General features: G+C 39.2%; 1 protein-coding gene across 4 annotated transcripts in view; it reads right to left on the bottom strand.

Annotated features, from left to right (window-relative positions):
• Positions 1–14477, bottom strand: part of BRINP3 (BMP/retinoic acid inducible neural specific 3) — a 416465-nt gene that overhangs the window by 94709 nt on the left and 307279 nt on the right. For all 4 annotated transcript variants that reach the window (XM_075936746.1, XM_006127774.4, XM_075936748.1 and 1 more), the window contains one exon: positions 13454–13690. In XM_075936746.1, the coding sequence (XP_075792861.1) occupies positions 13454–13690 (237 nt within the window). The remainder of the gene's footprint in view (positions 1–13453; positions 13691–14477) is intronic.

Here is a 14477-nt window from a genome sequence, read left to right as displayed (position 1 = left end):
GCTTTTAGGGTTGAAAATGAGGCAATTATGTTGTTGGAGTCTGATTAGCTGTCCCTTCACTTTTGGAATATGAGATGAACAATTGGGAAATTGGCTCTCTAAAGAAATTCTGAACATTGCACCTGTTTACTTTATTAAAACACTGACACCTATGCAGGGTGAGGGGAGAATATTGGTCACAGAAGCAATAATATCTGGGACTATCTGTTCTTATTATTGATTAAATTGCCTGACAATCACATGGGCAAGATAATTATTGAGAGGAAAATTAACACCCTTATAAGGAGATGCATTTCATTCTAACTATCAGCCTGGCAAACTCGGAGTGTCATCTGAAAGTCAGGCGGGTTGCTCTCCTTTGCATGAGCACAGTAGAAAGGTTCTGCACATAAAAACATACCCACTAGTGACATCTGTGCAATTATGCAGTCAGCAATACCTCTACAATCCCGTTAGCTTTTAATTGATTAGATAAGTGCAAATGAGGATGTACTGTACAATGGCACAACTTAAACTTGTCAGTTACCTTTAGATATTATCCTAAATAATACTGAAAATATCAAGGCAATTTAAAACCTTAGCTAATTTGTTAGATAAAGGAAGTCTGGAAATACGTTAAGCATCACTGCTATAAATGACAAAGAATGAGGCTACATAATTTGGAATTCAGGGTCTCTCATTATCAGTGATGATATGGGAGAAAGAACCAATCCAGGCTGAGGTCCACATCACAAGTAGACTCTGAAGGGTTGGCAGCTAAGGGAAAAAATGAAAATGAAATTGAGTTAATTCGATTTGGAGCGACTGAGGAATTGAAAATGAAATTCCATGGCGCCCATTTTTACTGAGATAATTCTCAGAGTAAATCACAAAAAGGAAACAGCAAATATCAATTGCTTATTCGGAGTGAGGGTAGTCTTTAAGTAAAAGACAAACAAAATTATACTGGATTTTTCTTCTAAATAGAAGAGTGGTTACAGCTAAACAATATGGGCCAAATTCAACCTTGCTGTAACTTCACTAGAGTCATTTCATCAGTAAACATCTGACACCCAGTAATCACACTGAAAAGTGCTTGCTTAATGAGAGAACACCACATGTTAGTTTACATTGTGTAGTAGTCTACTGCAAGATGATCAAATTCTAGTCTGATGAGGTAGTATAAGAATCTCTCTAGAAAAAAGCAGGGATTTGCCTACAGAAAGTGAGCTCTGCAGAAATCTCGCTCCACTAAACATAAGCTTCCTCCATGTTATTATTCTATCAGGGTATGTCTACACTACAGAGTTAATTTGAAATAACAGCAGTTATTTTGAATTAACTGTAATAGCTGTCTACACATACAGGCTGCTATTTCGAAATAAATTTGAAATAATGGAGTCCTTATTTTGAATTAGGTAAACCTCATTCTATGAGGAATAACACCTAATTCGAAATAGCTAATTCAAAATAAGTGCTGTGTAGACACTTAATTTGAAATCGAGAGCCTCCAGCCCTACCCAGGGAGCCCTCGTGGCCACTCTGGGCACAACCAGGAAAACTTACTCTCCTCTCCTCCAGCCCTGGAGCCATTAAAGGGGTAGACCCTGGCCATAGTGCCTGTGCCAGCTCCAAGCCTGCCAGCCCAGAGCCAGCAGTGGCCACCGGTGCCCCGATACAGTGGCCCCAAAACATGAGCAAGCAAGCCACTGGCAGCCACCCTCCAGCACTCCCCAGGAGCAGTCTGCCAGCTCACAGGAGCCTGACAGGGGCTGGGGAAGGCGGGTGCCTTCCTGGTCCAGGGTGGAGATCATGGACCTTATTCAGGTTTGGGGGGGATGCCCCCAACTTCCATGATCTCAGCCCTAGATGGAGGAATACAGCCGTCTATGGTAGGATAGCTGCCAACCTGGCCACCAGAGGCCACATGCAAACCCAGGAGCAGGTTTGCATGAAAGTCAGGTTGCGAGACCCCCAAACCTGAGCCCTGAGCTTCCCCTCCCACTTCTTCCCCTTGCTTCCCCCTTCCAGCTCCCTCCTCCCAGGTTTCCCCTCCCCTCTCCCACCCTCTCTCTTCCACCCTCCCACCTCCTTTTCCCAGTCTCCCCAGAGGCTCCTCCCCCCCCCAGTTTTGTTCAATAAACCCAGTTTCTATTTTTGAACATACGTGTCTTTTATTTGACATCAGGAAGGCGGGCTAGGGAGGGGTAAGTGGAAGGACATGAGGGAGGAATGGGGAACGAGCCCCCAGTGGGGAGGACCAGGGAGGCTCTGAGGGCTCCTCATGGTAGACGCTCTCCCTCAGGGCCTCCTGGATCCTGATAGCCCCCGATGAATGCCCCAGATGGCAGCCTGCAGCAAGTGCAGCCGGGTTGATGGCATCGGCCCCACGAGATGCAACGGCGTGCCCAGGGGCAGCTCTGACTCCATATGGTCGAGTGCTGTGGTGTCCCGAGTGCGGGCACTCAGGGCACTCCAAGACAGGATTGCTTTGCTGTCCCTCATCGAGGTAGACAAGCAAGCGGGGAACCCTGAGAACTGTCTGTCTGGGGTGGGGGTAGGGTCCCTTTAAGCACAGAGCTCAGTTAGCCTCAGGCAGCAGCCCCAAACACTCAAGTCCTAACCTGATGCCCTGACAGCACTGGTTCCGGCCAGCCTTAACTTCGGTTCAGGGTCCACTCAGTGTGGACGTGCTATTTCAAAATAGTTTTTGTGTATAGATGCATTATTTCAAATTAGCTTAATTCGAATTAACTGTTTTGAATTAGGTTAATTTGAAATAGTGCTGTAGTACCCTCACTTTCCCCAAATCATCCTACGGTGTGATGATATTCAATAACAAAACCCTTTTTTCTCAGATTAAGAGTGTGAGTCACCTGCTTTCCTGGTGGTCACCAACAAGGCTGAACTAATATTTGCCTTTTAGGATTCTTTTATTATTACTCTGACTTGCTCAATTACTTTATCATTATAACTGGCTTCATGAAAACTCTCTATAGGACTATAGAAATATGTGCTTTAAAATAGTATGGTATGATTTTGTCAATTATGTGTGCAAGTATACAATATGGTTCATTTGCAGACCTCTGTAATTGGCAAGAAGATTTAAGGAGCAGATTTTTAAAGGCACTAATGTCTATTATGTGGCTAAACTTCATAGACTTTCAGTGAGTGCTCAAACTACTACTTAAGACTCAATTCCTGAAACTTTCTATATTGGTGTTAGATGAAACAACACATCCAACATGGTGTCTGAAAATGGTGTGCAATTTTGTTGTCTTCTAGTAGATAAGTTCACCGCACTATTAACTGATGATTCCTAGTCCACCTCTGAAAAATATGACTAGACATGTTAGAGCTGTTCTCTTCTGTTGATTTATGTGGCTTGTACATGAAATAAAATAGTCTGAGATCAAACACGGTTCACAAAAATGAAAGATACATTCACTTTTCTGACATTTAATTCAATAAGTAGATTGTTCTTTCTACTACAATCTCATAATGAATTTCCTCCTGCCCTTTAAATACCATCCTTTTGGACAAGATACTTTGAGAAAAAGAATGTTAATAATTCAATCTACACAAACATTTGAAAAAATGTAATTCCAGGGTAGACTGTTCATTGGTGTAAATTAGCATAGTTTCATTGGCTTCAGGGAGATTATGTTGAGTTACATCAACCAACAATCTAGCCCTCCATTTCAGATATGTCTTTCAATGTTTTCATATATTTTGATGATCCTATATCATATTTTATAAAGCTCATCACTATTCCTTAACAAGAAATACAGCAGTTATTAAGGAATTATGAACTATTTTAGATATTCTTTATGCAGCCTAAATCCACTGAATCAAGGGACTTAAAGAAATAACATAAAAAGTAATGCAGCCATAATAATACATTTCAATAATAGGTATAAATGGAGGCTGGGCTCAAAATGAATAACATTTTCAAAAAAGGTTATTATTCAAATTTTAAAACCAGTTGACTTTAGCAACGCTCAAGTCCCGTTTGTTTTGCTTTCTGCAGATGCTGAGTTTTCCTTTCTATTCAATGCAGATTTCCAAGTCCTATGTGGGGGTATGTCTGCACTTGCATCCTCTTTTGAGAGAGGGATGCAAATGAAGAAATTTAAAATGGCAAATGAAGCCAGGATTTAAATATCCCAAGCTTCATTTGCATATTCAAGTTATGGCGCTATTTTGAAATAACAGACGCTGTTAAGAGAAAAGCCTTCTCTTGAAATAACTGGTAAATCTCAATGTATGAGGAATAAGGGTTATTTCGAAAGAAGGGTTTTCTCTCGAAATAACAGCATCTTAACAGCATCTGTTATTTCGAAATAGCGCCATCATGCAAATATGCAAATAAAGCACAGGACATTTAAATCCTGGCTTCATTTGCCATTTCAAATGTCTTCATTTGCATCTCTCTCTCAAAAGAGGGTGCAAGTGTAGACCTACACTAAGAGTATTTGCAGAAAGCATGCTTGAAATTTGTGTGTATGCTCCTGAAATGTTTGTATACTCTTTCAGGTAGATTCTTGTCCACAGAATTGTTTTTAATTTCATTGCCAGTTTTCTTCATAGAATCATAAATCATAGAACACTAGAACTGGAAGGGACCTCAAGAGGTCATCGAGACCAGTCCCCTGCCCTCATGGCAGGACCAAGCAAAAGAAGTTTTCAAAGGTCCATCTTTCTAAATTATAAAGTGCCAAATGTTCAGAGGCCACAATCTGGCCTCTAAATTTTGTACAGAACTACAAATTTGTGAGAACAATACATGTTTTAATAGGTTCATACCTGCAAGGCACTGTGGCCCTGATCCATTTATGCAAATGCTTAACATGTAGCACACACACCATGTTGGACTATTCACCACATGTTCATTTAAGCATGTTTCAGTGCTGGCTTTGCCTAAACACTTGAGCCCAAGATGAGAAGTAAGCTATCAATCCAATTAGCATGCACATCTGCTACTTATATCTTTTATAAACAGTAAAATAACTTTTCTAAATTTGTACTGAATGCCTAGAAACTGAAAAGAACTGATAATTTAAAAATGTTTACTCAACATTTGAGCTCTTAACAAAGTCACTAAAATTCTTTGTAGGCTTCTTCCCTTTTCTTATTCCCTCACATCCTTTAAAAAAATAACCTGAGAGTATGTCTACACAGCAGAGTTAAAGTCAAATTAAGCTATGCAACTTCAGCAATGTCAATTGCATAGCTTAAGTTAAAATAGCTTAATTTGGCTTTTGGTGCTGTCTACACAGCAGCAAGTCGAAGGAAGAACACTCTTCCTTTGACTTCCCTTACTCCTCGTGAAATGAGGGTTACCATGAGTTGGAGTAAGAAGTTCTCCAGATCAACATTATTTCAAAATAATGGCTTGTAATGTAGACATGTACTATGTTATTTTGGAATAATGGCAGTTATTCTGAAATAGAGTGATGTGGAGGAGGGCACAGCAGTGAACAGATTGCTCAGTCAACCTTGCTGCTAAGCAGGGAATGTGGGCCAAGGAGTAATGCAGAGGGTATGACCATTTACAAAAATTCCCTTGTATTTGCAGTTGTATCTAAGTATCTAAAAGAATATTACAAGGAGAAGGAAGAAAAATGGTTCTCCTTGGCCTTTGATGATAGGACAAGAAACAATGGGCTTAAATTGCAGCAAGGGAGGTTTAGGTTGGCCATTAGGAAAAACTTCCTTGCTGTCTGGTGGTTAAGCACTGGAATAAATTGCCTAGCAAGTTTGTGGAATCTCTATCACTAGAGATATTTAAGAGCAGGTTAGATAGACACCTGTCAGGGATGATCTAGATGGTGCTTGGTCCTGCTGAGGGCAAGAGACTGGACTTGATGACCTCTCATGGCCTCTTCCAGTTTTAGTATTCTATGATTCTATGCTCTGCAGGTATTTTCATAGATTGTAGGGTGTTCAATGGCCCTTTTGTGCCCTTAAAATGACCTCCCTCTGGAAAGAGTGACTTTTAATGTTGTCTCCAGCTCCAGTCGCTGATATAGCAGAATACTTTATTTTTTCTGTACATGGTATAATTTTTATTCTTGCTTAAGAGAGTCCAAAAAAGCTTTACAATTGTAATATATAGTGTTAACAATGTCATGTTCACAAGAAGTATTCATCATGGATTTTGCTTTTTATAATTTATCAAAGCTCCAGGGACTGATTCAGCACCACTTAGTATCCTTCTGGGGATACTGGATAGAGTCCTTGAACATGTGCGTTTCAATGAGGTAGCTTCTGTGCTGAAAATTATGTTTGTGCTTAAGTACTTTCCTGAATATTACCATAAGTACAGGTGATACAGGAAAAGTTACACACTTTTTAAACCCTTTTGTAGCTGGCATAACTTCAGAGGCATAATATATGTCAAAATAGGCACAATTTATTGTACATAAAATGAGGTAAATGAAACATGTCTATGACCAAAAGGATTCTCTTTATGCTATTGTTAAAATACAACTTCATAGAATATTTTTCTCATGGAGGATCTTATTTAAATATGAATTCAGCCATGGTCCTTGTGACAGAATTGAAATGTATTAAGAATCTAGGATGAGAAGTTTCAGCATGAATTTTTTATTAAGAAAGCAGCTTCTCATTTTGCCAGGTGGTAGTGAAGTCTGAAGGCCAGAAGATATGGTATAAGATACAATAAGGAATAAGCAGATGGCTTAGAGTAAACAATTCAAAATATCTCTGTTTTTTTGGGTGAAAACACAGTAAGAAATTACATGAAACTCAAAGAACTAACAATGAGGAATCCTATGGCACCTTAAAGACAAACAGATTTATTTAGGTATAAGATTTTGTGGGTAAAAACCACTTCACCGTATACAACTGATTAAGTGATTTTTACCCACAAAAGCTTATGCCCAGATAAATCTGTTAGACTTTAAACTTCATGAGAATCCTCATTGTTTTTGCAAATACAGACTGACATGGCTAGCACTCTGAAACATGTCAAAGAATTGTGTTTAGAGTGTCTGAAGGGAAACTATAATGATAAATGCTAACTTAAGACACTTTGGCTGCATCTACACTGGCATGATTTTGCGCAAATACTTTTAACGGAAAAGTTTTTCTGTTAAAAGTATTTGCGGAAGAGAGTGTCTATACTGGCATATGCCTTTGCGCAAAAGATTTGCTTTTGCGCAAAAGCATCCGTGCCAATGTAGGCGCTCTCCTGTGCAAGAAAGCTCCAATGGCCATTTTAGCCATAGGGCTTTCTTGCGCAAGAAATTAACGTTGCTGTCTACACTGGCCCTCTTGCACAAGAATTCTTGCGCAAGAGGGCTTATCCCTGAGCAGGAGCGTCGGAGTATTTGCACAAGACCCACTGATTTTGTACTGTACAAAGTCAGTGTTCTTGCGCAAATACTCGCGGCCAGTGTAAACAGGCGGCAAGATTTTGCGCAAAAGCAGCCGCTTTTGTGCAAAATCTTAAATTAAATTAAAGGAGATTGCCTATCTCCTAGAACTGGAAGGGACCTTGAAAGGTCATCGAGTCCAGCCCCCTGCCTTCACAGCAGGACCAAGTACCATCCCTAACAAATTTTTGCCCCAAATGGCCTCCACAGGGATTAAACTCGCAACCCTGGGTTTAACAAGCCAATGCTCAAACCGCTGAATTATCCCTCTTGCCACTCTAAATGCACCCTTTAAGAAAAGTAGTATGCTGGAAATGATCATTATTCAAATTTGTATCTGACTTCTTGTAATGTATCAGAAAACAGTGTTAAATTAAATTAACACATAACAGTAATGGGGACATTTCATATTTGAATTTTGTTAGCCTACCAAATCTTGATTAATTATCATTATCCAAGGGTGAAATTACTACTAGCTATGAATTATTCATGGAAAATTCATCCATAGCTCAGAGCTGGCTATTTGCCATAAGACACCTGATTTTTAAATGATGTGAATGCTAATTGCTCAACTAATTTGCTGTGCATTTAACATGATTGCATGTACCAAGCTGTTACCTATGCATGTGAAACGGCAGTATTTATCTACAAATTTGGCTTTCAGCTGTACTCAGACTGTGGCATACACATTTTGGTAAATCAGGCCTGAAATTGTAACTATACATAATGTTTACTTTTCTTAGGGAACAGTGGCGCTGAGAGAATTATTTTATTTTTTATTTATTAGTATTACAGATTCAGGAGGAGACTTTTCAAAAACAATTATACACTGAACTGGTATTTATGCTTTGAACATCTTAGTTGTTTCGTCTGAAACAGACAAAAGGAGACACTGACAGCAGACAAAGGGTCTTGAAGAGAATGTTTTCAGTCTTATTCCTTAGGATCAATTTTGGCAATTAGCTATGCATGCATGACTCCAAGTGAACTAAACACCAATGACAGCTCTGTTATCTGAGGCAGAGTTTCTCCTGTTGAAAACATTTTTGTTATATATTTATTTAAACTAAAGGAAAGAAGAAAACTAGTAAGCTTGCATACTCATATTTACCTGGATTTGAGTTATATGAATAACACTGAACGGAATTCATTTTGGCTACGTCTACACTGGCCCCTTTTTCGGAAGGGGCATGCTAATTTTGAAAGTGGGAATAGGGAAATCCGCGGGGGATTTAAATATCCCCCGCGGATTTAAATAAACATGTCCGCCGCTTTTTTTCTGGCTTGGGGAAAAGCCGGAAAAAAAGCGTCTAGACTGGTCCGATCCTCCGGAATAAAGCCCTATTCCGGAGGATCTCTTATTCCTACTTAATCAAAGTAGGAATAAGAGATCAAAGTTTGATTAATCAAAGTTTAATCAAAGTAGGAATAAGAGATCCTCCGGAATAGGGCTTTATTCTGGAGGATCGGGCCAGTCTAGACGCTTTTTTTCCGGCTTTTCCCCAAGCCGGAAAAAAAGCGGCGGACATGTTTATTTAAATCTGCGGGGGATATTTAAATCCCCTGCGGATTTCCCTATTCCCACTTTCAAAATTAGCATGCCCCTTCCGAAAAAGGGGCCAGTGTAGACGTAGCCTTTGTGTTCAGAAAACCAGCAGGACAGTAGTACATTGGGCTACGACTGAAAGGACCCTAGGTTTTAGTTTTGAATGCAACAATGTGTTGTATGACATTATACAACACTTTTCCCTGACCACCATCAAAGTCTTGTCTAATCAGAGTCCAGATTCAAAAGGACAACAAAATACAAGGACTCTGTATCCCCTTATGCCCTCAAACAAAATGAAATGAGATGTTGGCTTGAGGAAGGAGGACAGGAATTTCCCTTATTTTTGTCAGGGAAATTAAATATCAGATATTTAAATTGGCCTCTTCATTTATGATAATTTTTCTGACATATGTTATTTACATGTGTTAAATAATATCTTCTGTGTTTCAGAATATCCAAAGCATTCATATTGTCTCATAATAACCAGTTTCATTAGAAAGCAAAGAAGTAACATTTCTATTAGAAGCGTTTTTCAAACAGTAATGTGATTTATGCAGACTTTGTCATTTCCCATAGAAATGCCACTAACTTCTGTCAAACATTGCTACCTTTTTTTCTCACAATTCAGAACAATACCAAATTCAGGATGAACATTTGTCACCTATGTTGTCTGTGCTTTCAATGCATGTCTTAAACAAAATATTCTAAAAATATAAGGTGGAAATGTCCAAAGTTTTCAAAAGGATTTAGACACCTATATTGCCTACATTTATTAAAATAAATTCAAGAGAGGATTATGTGAGGGGTCAAGGAAAATGGCATAATGGAATTCCTATAACAGCATATCTATTTTCATATTGTTTAAAGCAGTGTTTCTCAACCAGTGGTACAAGTACCCTCAGGGGTACTCAAGAGAAGTCTGGGGGGGGGGGGGGGAGGATGTCAACACTACTGAAATTTGGAGCTTTATTATTTTTGTACTTTTTACACCCAAAAAATTAATTGCCCATCTAAGGCAATTAAGTTGTTTAAACAAATGTGTTGCAATGGTAGAAAAAAAATTGTGTGTCTGAAAACTGTAGGTATTGGGGGTACTTATAATTATTTTTTTGAAAAAGGGGTACTTTATAAAAAAGGTTGAGAAACACTGGTTTAAAGAATAAGCTTAGCAATAATTACCAACATGCCACATTAATGTTAAAAACTGTCAATACCGTAATCTCAAGCATAGCTGAAGTCCCCCCCCACACACTTTTTTTTTTGTAACTATAGAGCTCCACTGTCGTTTATTTTTTTCTTGGAATTATACTCAATGCATGGTAACATTGTGCTGCGAGTGGATTTAACTGCTTTCCTGCCCCATTGATATGTATAGTAATCTCATTTCAAGATACTGAAAGCTATAAAGCTAGAGATCATCAAATTCAGACTTAATCACAGTGAGTCATAAATTTGTGAGGATGAAGTATCCTGCTTTACAGTATTGATTTTTAAAAAGGGATATATTTGCAACTAAGTTAAACTGTACATAAGTGCTGAAATGTCTAGTGAACACTAAAGCTATAGACCTGGGTTACTTGAAATGATCCTCAGACCCACTCTGAGAAAGCTGCTATTGGGCCACTCGTGTTTGTTTACTTACTGACTCAGGAGCCACAGAGCCTCTGGCTCTCATTGGCTGCATTTTGCTGTTTGCAGCCACAGGAAGCTGCAGGAAGCAGTGGCCTGGATCATGTCGCTTCCTGCAGCTCCCCTTGGCTGCAAATGGTAAACAGCAGCCAATGGGAGCCAGAGGCTGTGTGGCTCTGGAGTCAGTAAGAAAAACAAACAGGAATGGTCTGGTAGTAGAGTTGGTCCACAGACTACTTTGAGAAACTCTGGAAAGATTTCCTCAATGAGGGGTAATGTTATAAGAGTTATGGAGGTGTTGAATTATTCAAAATAGCATCCCTCTTCCATCACTCAGTATTTTCTGGATGTAGCTTCAATCACTTGCTCTTCATCTATTTTCAAACTTCAGCCATTGTCCATAGATTTTCAGTAATTTTCATTGGAATTTGTAATTAGAACAGACACATGATAAATAACTAAAAAACCTCCTGTTTCTTAACATCTTGTGAAAAGTATTTATTCATCACCACTCTGATGCATCACTGCCTTATTAAACTAAGTCACTTCATTCTTCTCAACCAGGGGGAAAAATATTTAGATTGTAAGCTCTTTTGGGGTCAAGACAACCTTTGTACAGAAGCTAGCACAATAGAGTGCCAGTCCTGGGGCTTCCAGGTTGCAGTATAAATAATACTGTTTGGGTAAGATGCAGCAACAGAAGAAAATCTGTAATACCATAGTGGATAGAGGACACGGGAAGACAAATTATTTTCCTGGTAAACTTGTCATTGACCCAAATATCTGAGCCCTGGTCTACACTAGGGAGTTATTTCAAAATAACCCTCCTTAGGTTGAATTAATAAAGGGAACTTCTACACTACCAAGCCCACTATTTCAAAATAATGGGCTGGTTATTTCAAAATCTATACTTTTGCTTTCCCCAGGGAATAACACTAATTTTGTAATAGCTATTTTGAAATGGCATTAGTGTGAATGCTCCAGTGTTGCTATTTCAAAATAATTATTCCCCAGAATAATTTGATTACTTCCCAGTGCTTCCTGTGGCTCTAAATCAAGTTAGTGTGTCCACATTAATAGAGCCTGCCTTGGACTAATTTTGAGGTTTCCTCATAGTATAGACATACTATTTTGATTTTGTTATTTTGGGAGTTATTAAATCAAATTTAGTTATTTTGAAATAATTTCTTAGTGTAAACATGCCCCAAGAGTAAGATCAACATGGCACTGTAAGAAATAGGATTATGTAGCAGCTTTTAGCATATTTATAGTCTGAGACAAAAAAGGATTTTGCTTACTTGTAACTGACTTTCTTTTAGTTTGATTTTGCATTTTCCCACACTGGGAATATGTACTGGATGGACCAGCCTTCTATTATTAGCGACTGTTAGAGCACTTGTGTGGGTCTCTCTTGACACTAATCTCAGCACTCCCGCAAGTTCTGAGGATGGAGCTAAGAAAAGGAGTGCTGTAGCAATTGTCATTTCACTATAAGGATAGGCAAAATTACTGATGTACAATGTTGAAGGTTTCATTTCAGAAATGTACAAAAGTATCAAAATTGTTTCTATAAACAAACAAATATATGAGTATTTAAATAATGGCTTATTCTTGGCCAGAACATCATGGTCCACGTTTTCCTTTCAGGGTTCTGAGCTGGGATTTTCAAAGGATCCTAAGACAATTAGGCATCCAAATTCCAGTGAAAGTCAGTGGGATGATTGCCAGCTTTTAGGTTTGTTTGAATTTCCCAGCCTCAATTAATTTTTGTTGGTCAAAGAGAAATTAGGGTAGGTGTCAATAAAACAGTGAATATAAAAACATAGTATTCTTAAATCCTCCAATTTATACTCAAGCATTTTAGTGTTCAGTCTTTTTCTCCTCTCGTTTTCTCTTCTTGCATTTGCTTTTTTCCCCCCTTTCAGTCCTGCCACCTCCAAACTGCATCTTTTATGTCTACCATATATTGGATTTTGATCTACAGTTTCTACTTTTCTCTACTCCTCCCTCACATCCCCCTCACATTTTTTTTTCACCTGATTTTTTTCTCACAAGTTCTCCTTCCTTAACCTGCCAGCTGGTTAGACAGCTGTTCCTCATAATACTGAGTGAATGACTTGTGAAAATAGTTGTTCAGAAGCCAGTTTTTACCTGCAATTTCCATTCTCTATGGAACTGAAAGTCCTCGGGATGAGAAAGGAAATGGTGTGTGAAACAAACCATGATGTTTTGACAAAAACCAGTGTGACAAAGTGTTGTGGGGGGAATGAAGTAGAACTAGGCCAGTTTAAACAGTCCTCTTGGGATTGTAGAGAAGTGAGGAGTACCAATTGTTAAATGGATGATTCATCAAGCCCATGTTAATCTGGAGGCATATCCAATCCCCAGTGCTCAGCCCATATATGCCAGCTGTACTGTAAATCTCTAAAGCATTGTGGGCGTAGAAATTGTGGAAAGAATCCTCTACCCAATGCTGCAAAGCCAGAGGTAGGTGGTAGTGATGGCTGCAGTTCTACAATATTTCTGCTGCAGAAGGAAAGACTTAGAATATCTCTGTAACGTAACCCTCCTCTGATCTATCTCTGCCCTTTCCCAGATATCCATTCACACTACCATCAAAAGGGCCCTAAGAGCTGGAGGTGAGTATTCTCTGAGCATCCTGCCCATATCCATGACCAATTCCACTGCCCTCACCACCTGTTGAAGGTTGGGGTAACACATGTCCCATAAGAATCAAGGAGTTATAATAATTAAGGCCCAGATCTAGCCAAACATGGAAGCATTTGCTTACCTTTAAGCACATACATAGTCCTAGGCATTGTTTACCCATCCCTCATTTTTAAGGAAATTCTGTGATGTTCAGTAACACAAATAGAAATATTTTAAAAGACCGCACCTGACTCTTCAAATTCGCTGTTGTAAGCATTCCAGGTTTCACTTATGCGAAGCAGGGTTTCCTCCATGGCTTGAATGTCCATGTACGGACAGTTGCACTCTGGGAATTTGGGGCCACATTGACACCAGCAATCATTATCTTTGCAAATAAACTCCCCCTCTGAATTGCAGGCAATATAACTCAAAGCAGCCTGCACAAAATGCTCCTGCAGGTATTCAGGCAGGATAAGTTGAAGACCTTTAGAAAAGAAAATGGGAATAATCTCATTGAAATGTGAAATAGGGTTGACCCAAACAGATTCAGCAGTCATAGTGACAAAAACATTTTACAATGAGCAGTCCTGTGGTACCTTATAGACTCACAGATTTATTGGAGCATAAGCTTTCGCTGGCAAAGACCCACTTCGTCAGATGCATGTAGTGGAAATTCCAGAGGCAGGTATAAATATACAGGCATAAGAAAAGAGTTCCAATCAAGAGTAAGGTTAGAGATAACTATGTCAATTCAGTCAGGGAGGATGAGACCCCCTTCTAGCAGCTGATGTGGAGGTATGAACGCCAATGGAGTAGAAACTGCTTTTGTAGTTGGCTAGCCATTCACAGTCTTTGTTTAATCCTAAAGTGACAGTGTCAGATTTGCAGATGAATTGTAGCTCTGCAGTTTCTCTTTGAAGACTGTTTTTAAAGTTTTTTGTTGCAGGATGGCTACTATTAAATCTGCCACTGTGTGTCCAGGGAGATTGAAGTGTTTTCCTACAGGTTAAACAGGTAGACTAACATGACTATCCCTCTGATAAAAACATTTTAAATACAGAGGAAGCTATTTGGCATAATTAGGGCAATTTACCCAGTGTGGCATTCACACTATATAGTATTTTTCCTCTCTCAAGGCTTAACTTCAGATGAATTCTTGAACTCCATCTGAGTTCAGAATATCAATGGTAACAACATATGCTCTCCAAATAGAGGCTTTACTGGATTTCTTTCCTTCTCAGGCTGTGGTAGGACGGGGGGGGGGGGGGGGG

Source organism: Pelodiscus sinensis, chromosome 9 (assembly GCF_049634645.1).
Source record: "Pelodiscus sinensis isolate JC-2024 chromosome 9, ASM4963464v1, whole genome shotgun sequence".
NCBI classification, from domain to species: Eukaryota; Metazoa; Chordata; order Testudines; family Trionychidae; genus Pelodiscus; species Pelodiscus sinensis.
This window is presented reverse-complemented; position numbering and strand designations above follow the sequence as displayed.